This window comes from Chrysoperla carnea, chromosome X (genome assembly GCF_905475395.1).
Source record: "Chrysoperla carnea chromosome X, inChrCarn1.1, whole genome shotgun sequence".
NCBI classification, from domain to species: Eukaryota; Metazoa; Arthropoda; class Insecta; order Neuroptera; family Chrysopidae; genus Chrysoperla; species Chrysoperla carnea.
Window position 1 is genome coordinate 16,642,969 of NC_058342.1, and position 8,430 is coordinate 16,651,398.

The 8,430-nt window shown below is 30.7% G+C and overlaps 1 protein-coding gene across 1 annotated transcript; it reads left to right on the forward strand.

Moving 5' to 3' along the window:
• Window positions 1-1,201: 1,201 nt before the first annotated feature.
• On the forward strand, window positions 1,202-6,594 carry LOC123302982 (hairy/enhancer-of-split related with YRPW motif protein). The gene is made up of 3 exons (XM_044886077.1): window positions 1,202-1,407; window positions 2,449-2,669; window positions 5,849-6,594. Exons 1-3 carry the CDS (start codon window positions 1,202-1,204, stop codon window positions 6,568-6,570), a joined length of 1,149 nt encoding a protein of 382 aa, XP_044742012.1. The 3' UTR covers window positions 6,571-6,594.
• Window positions 6,595-8,430: the final 1,836 nt, after the last annotated feature.

Genomic DNA, 8,430 nt, shown 5'->3' on the forward strand with positions numbered 1-8,430 from the left:
TTAGAAACCTGAAACTTAGAGAGTTTGTGTTCTTTTATGACGTAGATATCCGGTAAGAAAGGATTTTTCGAAATTCTATCCCTAAAGAGGTGAAAAACGGGAGCAAAGCTTGTATGGTCAACGGGTATCATGCTTGTTTTTTAATAAGAAACATTTTTTAAATTTATATTGTTGTTCTATCTCTAACGGTTTATATGACCTATGTTGCTCATTTACGACCTCAAACTCACTTTTTATGTCTTGAGCATGTTATAAAAATATCAGCTTGATATCTCTTCTCATTTTTGAGTAATCTAATTAGGTGATCAGTGGCGTAACTCGCCTTGGAGAAGCTATGTATCAAAATTCATTGTGGGGCCCAAATGATGGGCAAAGATTTCTCACAAAAGAAACCAAAATGACTGCCTTCCTCTTAGAAATTGCCAACTAGCCAAAAAATTCAAATTAAACACTTTTCTTGCCATTTTTCGGCAAATTAATTTATTAAATCATCTATAGCTGAAGACTTCAGTTTTTCGAAAATTTCTGCCTCTATAGACAACAGTGACAAGTCTGATAGCATTTTTCTAATTTTTGCTTACATACGTTAGGGGCCTCTGTAACCCGGGGACCCCGTATCATTGATACGGCTGATACACCGGTAGCTATGCCCCTGTAGATGATTTTTTGAACACCTATATCAAAATTTTGTTCGTAACATCAATATTTTTAAGTGTTACAAACTTGGGTCTAAACTTAGTATACCTTGATATATATCTTATTTATACAGGGTATAAAAATGATAAAACCAACTCCTAGTCCAATCAAATATTGGTTATATACTATACAGAGTATTTATTTAAAAGTTAAAGTCATATATGTTTTAAGGGGTGAGTTTACAAATACATTACAGCCATGCACCATTAGGAAGTATACTATATGTTTTACAGGAGTGGGGATGAAAACTACAACAAAGTGTGCCTGAACGTCGTTTTGAACGTCGTTACATCAGTCATAGTCACATGGCTGACATACCATTCGTAAACTGAACACGGTTACAAGCGTACGCTCAAAAAATACGCTCTAGTATCAAACGATTGTTTTCTAGCAACAAGTGGCCGTGCGTTATAACATTGTGTTCGTGTATACAAGTGTGTATGTGTGTGCGTGTGTGTGTATGTTCGTCTAATTGTTAACGGATAACGGATTCTAAATTTGAGCAATGGATCACATGACACATTCATCGAATTTACATTGGAGTAGTTATGGCACGACACCGGACACTTCCACAAATGTTGGACCATCGCAAACCACACATTCGAGACCGGTTACACGCTGGACGAATAATTCTTCGTCCCGTGGATCAAAACGGGCTATTTCTGAAAGTGATTGTGATGATGTGTATTCCGAAGAATCTTCGAAAGATCCGTAAGTTGTATTTTTTTTTTTGGTTAATTGTTGGAAAATTGTTTATTGAGTCCAACAATTAAATTTCGAATTTTGAAACAAATACATACTTTTATTCTATAGTTGAGCATTTGTTTCTCGAAAATGAGTGAATTTTAACCTATTTTCATTCTCAACAATGAATATAATCAAGTTTTTACTCTATTTATTACTAAATAACATTTTTTTTTTTGTAATTTTTCGTCTATTTTCCAATAATACTTTGAATGTTTAATAATGTAAAAATTTCGGCCCTCATTTCCCCTACAGAAAATTCCAAAAAAGAATAAATTTTATCAATTTTATCTTATATTATATTGCCCAATTGTTTCCCCATTGTTTAGTATTGTTAGTGTATTTTCTGAGAAAAAAAATTGATTTTGGGAAATTTTTTTCACCCTTTTATTATTAGAAAATGGCAGTATTTTTCCCACATTTTCCCTAAAAGAATTTTTTTAATGGGAAACTAGTTTTTCATAAATTTGTTACTTTTTCCATATATTCTCACCATTGTTGTCATAACAATAAAGTCAACAATAATTTCTTTAACTGCTTTTTTATCCTTTTTTTTAATCTAAATATTACTATTTTTTAAATGTTTATTGTTGCCAATTTTACTAAACTTTTGAAACCATAATGTACATATTTCCTCTATAAGAAAAACTTCATTATTGTAAATCTGTTTAAGCATGTATCAATTTTACCCAAATACTCTTTACAAAATAAGCTCAACTAATCCTACCTTGGAATTTTACCCTATTTTAAGTACAATGTTGAATTTTCGACGCTTTACAACGCTTTCTATTATTTATTTTCCAAACAATTTTCGAATTACAATTCTGCTTTATCAAATTCTACCATTTTCGAAAAGAAAATAGAAAAGGAAATTGCATCGAATCCAGATTTTTGGTAACGTTTTAACAATTAACAAATTTACAAATTTCTCTATTTCACGAAATTATTTAATTTCCAATTGAAAATTCGAAGTAAAAAAATAATCATCCCATTTTCTTTTTCTTACAGATGTACGTCTCCTGGCGATTCAAGCAGTTGCTATCAAATGCTATCACGTAAAAAGCGTCGAGGTGTAATAGAGAAAAAACGTCGGGATCGTATCAACACATCCTTAACGGAACTAAAACGTTTGGTACCTACCGCATACGAAAAACAAGGATCTGCAAAATTAGAAAAAGCTGAAATATTACAAATGACTGTTGATCATTTAAAAATGCTACACGCAAAAGGTAAATACATATAAATATGTTTATTTTTTTTTACAGGGTGGTTATAAAAAAATGATACATCAGTACACATTTTTATATCCTATAAATGTGGTATAATGGAGTTTAAGGTAGTTTGGCTATTTGAGCAAGTACTTTGAATGTTAATTTTTTTTGCGATAAATGGTAGTTCAAAGTCTTTTGATCACAATAAACACAGTTTTAGGGCCCCATGTGGGGCAAAATTTAGAATTATTTCATTTTAAAATTGTGATCCTTAACAGAGTACCTTATGGAAGAACTCACAATAATGTTAATTGTACAAAAATTAATTGGTGATTGAGCTTCAAAAAAGTATTCATTATGAAGCTTATCGGTGGTTGAGCTTCAGAAAATTTATCACAGATTCTGTTTTTTAAAAAAAAACATTATCTTAATTACGACGCTTTCCAAAAAGAAAACATTAAAAAACCACAAAGATTAGCTCATCAATTTTATCTTTTACGATATTTTTAGATTTTAATACATTTACGTGATACAAATTTCCTGGTTGACTATTTGACTATGTTATGTGATAGCCGAACTACGTTAAGTCTATTTTGTAGATGATACAAAAAAGAATTTGCTCCTGGTGATCCGTATTCAATTTGCCGTGATAATTTAAATTTTGGCCACTTAGAAATGGATGACAACTTTTTCCTTTTTGACGTTTAGTCAAAAATTACTTAATTTTAAACAACAAATACAAATTTTTTTCGGAAGAAACTAATAAATTTTGATTTTTTTTGCCATAAACTTTCATTTTAGAATTTATCTTTCATATTAAGTTTTAGTGCGGAACACTGATTTCACAAGTGCAACATATACTTGACAAATTTTTTAAAAATAATTTTATATGTATCATTTTTTATGGACCACCCTGCCTACATGTGTGGTGAAAAGGGGTTGATGTAGGTTCCCACACTTTTTTTATACACCTGTGTTGAAGAACTTTATGATCCGTGAAATGTATGCCTAATCTTTTTTTTTTTTAACTTTCTTTTATCTCATATTCTAAATTTTGAACAATTGTTCATTTTTGACAAGAAAAACCACTCGTTGTTTAACTATGAGCCTAAGGTGACCTCAAATGTATTTTGATCATAATGAATTTAGTTTTGTCATGCACTTTTCATATTTACGAAGATATTTGCAATCTTAATATTATCCATCTGTTAATAAATCTTAAATCTTTTTATTTCCCAAAACTAACCCTATCTGATATTTTGGAAAATCCGCCATTTCCCATTCAGAGTACTGCAATCATTAGTTTTATTAAATAATTATGTTGTTGATTTAAAAATAATAATCAATTTTGTATTTTGTTTCATTTGCTTTATATAAAAACGAGAGGTGTCGTGGGACACCCGGTTGGAACTATGTTCATATCGTTTCTTCGTATATTATAAATGTAGCACTTACTTTTTATTCAGATTTGCGTTGATTTTTTTTGCTTTTTTCTTCTGTCAATATTTTTTAAAATATTCAGTGCTACTTGTAGTCGATTTGCTATAAAAAATATAAAAAAGAATTCACAGATTACAAACGTTATTTAGGCATAGCGTAACTTGTAACTGCGCCCGAAAAGGATTTTGATTATTTGTATAGACTGAAAAATTATTAAAGAAATATTATAAATCCTCTGTTACAAATTTCTCCACTATTTTCAATGTACTAAAAAATTTTTAATCTTTAAATTTGATTTTCGCACGAAAAATTAATTATGGATGAGAAAGGTGTAACGTGCATTAATTAAGGAGGGCCAATAATTACTGTGGTCACTTTTATATTCACAGTTAAATATGGGTATTTAGCGTGGGAAAAAGTACTTGACCAGAAATATATAAGGGTTTATATGTGTGTATACAATTAGGGGTAAATGTTACAATCCAACTTGTCATAATAAAACAGCTGCATACATAGGCGTCAACTCATTCTATTTTATTTACAAACATTTTTCAAGGGGTTTGCTTAAATAGTGTAAAAATAATGTCTACTATTATCAAAATAAGGATGGTGGAATAATGACGTAATTACACAAAATGTATTTTGAGAAAGCTTTTAAAAAGATATTTCGATCCAAATTTATGTTTTTCAAGAATAACTATCGCTTAAAATTCCTTATTATTATCAACTTTCGCTATCTAGTTTTGCTTTACTATCATGCGGATGTTGATTTGAAAAATGCCGAAACGAAGGGTTAAATCGTTATCAGTACGTGAAAAACTGTAGTTAATAACTTTTTATGAAAGTGGGAAGACACGCAATGAAGTCTGTACCGAATTTAATATGCCAAAATCTACTTTTTGTAAAATAATTCAGAATAAAATTCACAATGTTCTGAGGGACAAGGAAAACTAAAACGTTTACGTTTATCAGAATATCCTAAACTTGATCAGTGTTTGCTATATTCGATTTCATAGCTAACCATTTAAATGTAATGAGTAGTCAGTCATACAGAAAATATACGGTAGAAAGGGCAGATGTGCGCGTTCAGTTTTTTTTTTTAAGTAAAGCTCTTCGTTTAGTCTTGTCGTAATGCAATTTTTATTTTTGTCAAATAACATTAACAGAATCTATGTAGAATGTAAGGACACTTACGCTTTATTCTATTCCATTCCTGAAGTATGATCTTTATATAAAAGCTACCACTAGTGACTCAATTTAGTGATTTTTATTTTTTTATTTTTTTTTTTCTTAATTAAAATAATTGTTATTGGGCAAATTTTTTGAAATTATGGATTTTTGGAGTCTTTGCTGCATATATTATAAAAGATCCTAAAATTTTGCGGTATGCGAGTTTGAAGTACCAAGACAGCCAATAACACACGCATTTGGAAACTTATAAATGGCGTATATTCACCTAAAGAGACAATCCGATAACAATGCCCCACAAAATGAGAAACGTGAGAATAAAAAGTATACTGGATTAAAAATTCACAAGCCTTTTAACTAAAAATATCATTTATTATAACTAAAATAAATCACAACCTCCCCCAAAAAAATATTTAATCAAAGGCCAATGATAATACAAATATCAACAAAGTCGTTCACACAGTTAAAAAAGTATAATATCATTGTTCTGGTATTAAACATTAAAAGGGGACCAAAATATTCTCACAATATTTTGCAAAATACTAAAAAAGAACTTTGTTTTGTTACAGGATTAGATAATTTGGCATATGATCCGCATAAATTCGCCATGGATTATCACATAATTGGTTTTCGTGAGTGTGCCTCAGAAGTTGCTCGATATCTAGTCACAATTGAAGGTATGGATATTCAAGATCCATTACGACTTCGTTTAATGTCACATTTGCAGTGTTTTGTGACACAACGGGAACTTGCTTCGAAACAAGCGCATGCTACGTCTCCCGGTACAACGTCTACATGGAATTATCCACCACCTCCAACAAATCATCATCCGTCACCTGGGGCTGCTTTAGCTTCAAATCCATCTGTTGGGGCACAACATTACCCCGGAGCTCCTGCACCTCCCGTCGCGAATCCTGTAAATTTACTTCATCATCACAGCTCGCCTTCGACAGCGATACACCATCATTCCACGCAAGGTATCCATCCTCCAAATGATCCAAATCTTCCACATCATTACGGAGACTATTTATCGGCTGGTGTTCCCAGACAACCTTCAGCCATTGGTTCCTCATATACGACAAGTACTTTAACACCTTTGACATCGACTGCCATAGCAACAACTAGTCCATCTTCGTCTGCGTCTACCTTAGGGTACCATCATACACCCCAGTACCATAATTTAAATTCCTACCCAACTTCAACTCCATCTAGTATTAGTAATTATAACCAGAATAACACACAATCGAATATGAAACCATATCGGCCTTGGGGTGCCGAGGTTGCATATTAAACTTAAAACGTTCCTTCTCTAAAAATCCCGCGTGTAAATTTGTTTTATATTTTTTGTAAAATAAGCAAAAATTTATCAGTTAAGGATGTTCGCACACGATGTTGATTAACGCCATTCTTAAAATGAGTTTTTTTGAGTATTTTTTTGACTTCCAGTCATTGAGATTAAACATAATCAAATAAAATCTGAAAGCCTGAGGGAAGATCATGGATTACCAGTTCCCTCTACAGTACCGTTTTCGAACATCATTAAAAGAATAAAGAGTTTCAATTTATCAAACTAAAAGTCATAGAAATAGTTTTATTTCTTCCACTATTATTTCTAAGTGTTAAAAATCCAAACTAGAAAAATAGTTCCAGCAAACTGTTAATTAGAAAAAATTGGTGTCCAATTAAAAAGCTTATGAAATAATTTTGGAAAATTTATTACTTTGCTCAATTTCTAAGTCTGGATTATATTATTTTAGAGTTAAGTTCCATCTATCAAAGCTTTTATACACTATCACAAAATTAAATAAAAAATAATTGTCCATGTTTTTTGCAGTGTATTTAGCTATGAAACTGTATTGCCTTATTTAGAAAATATGGAAAAATCAGCCTCGTTTTAGATCAAGTTGTTTGCAACTTGCAGATAAAGATTAACATCGAAGTCCATTTGTTATTTTAAATCCGATTCACATCATAGGCAAGGTTACATGGACGCTGTCATTCTGAAGTAAATTTCTGATTTATTTTTAGCTGGAAACATTTCATATACTCATTTCCAAAACAAAAAAAATTCACAGATTTGCTACTAAAATACTGCTCTTTATAGATTTTTATCTACCGAAACTTGGTAACCTACTAAAAAGCTTCTATAATGTCAGACTTTCTTGCAAAACTCATTTGAAAATCGAAAATTCGATGGTTTCAGAGGCATTATAGGGGATGCTGACCCAAGAGGGAATCTTCTAGTTTTAAGCATTGTCAGTTAGCTATATTCCAACAAATTAACGAAGATGAAAAGTGAAAACGTGTTCAGAAGAGCATCAAGAAGAAGAAAATGTTTCAAAGACAAAAAAAAAATGAACTTAAAACACAAGGTAAACTGACTATTCAGGGGCTCTTTGAAAATAGGGGCCAATAACATCCCTACACACCCCTTCAATTAAGGATATAGAACCAGTGAAAGGGGAGCACTTTAAATAGAATATATTTTCAATTTTGATGGTTAATTATGTTAAAAATGGACTAATAAAAATATAGAAAATTGAAAATTTCTTTAATTATCCAGCTTTTGATATTTCGAAAACCAAGATAGGTATCGAAAATTTTTATTTTTCGTCTAGATTCATGAAATTATAAAAATAAGATAAAAATAATTTCAACTCTAAATTTTCCCTACTCGTACATCCCTTATGTGGACGGTGCCACTTGATTTTATTCTTTTCTATGTCATTGCTAATATTTTATTTAAAAGGTTTTTTTATAGGTCTTTTTTTATTCCAAGTGAAAATTATCATAAACTTTCAAAATTTGCCGTTTTTTGAGATTTTTCTATAAGAGCAATGCATTATAATTCTAACTTTAACATTGAATAATTAATTAAAGCCACCTCCTCCCCCCTAGAAACTTTGATATTTGATTTATATGTATTTCAACTACATATAAAACAATTTTTGATTCTGCGCTCTGATGAGCAAATAATTTACCAAAAATATCCCTTTTGGTTCAATAATATTTTTTGTTTTTGCAGAGTTGTGATTCTGTGAAAAAAAGTATATTAAATATTTTGTAATGATAGCGTCCAAACGACTTAGTCTAATTTCTGAACGAGGCTGACAATATTTGTTTTAATTTTAATTTAACGTAAACAAAAAAT

Coding starts and splice junctions, on each gene's coding strand:
- LOC123302982 (XM_044886077.1), top strand. CDS start 1,202: ATGGATCACATGACACATTCATCGAATTTACATTGGAGTAGTTATGGC. Junction 1,408..2,448: donor GAAGAATCTTCGAAAGATCC/GTAAGTTGTATT, acceptor TTTTTCTTACAG/ATGTACGTCTCCTGGCGATT. Junction 2,670..5,848: donor AAAAATGCTACACGCAAAAG/GTAAATACATAT, acceptor GTTTTGTTACAG/GATTAGATAATTTGGCATAT.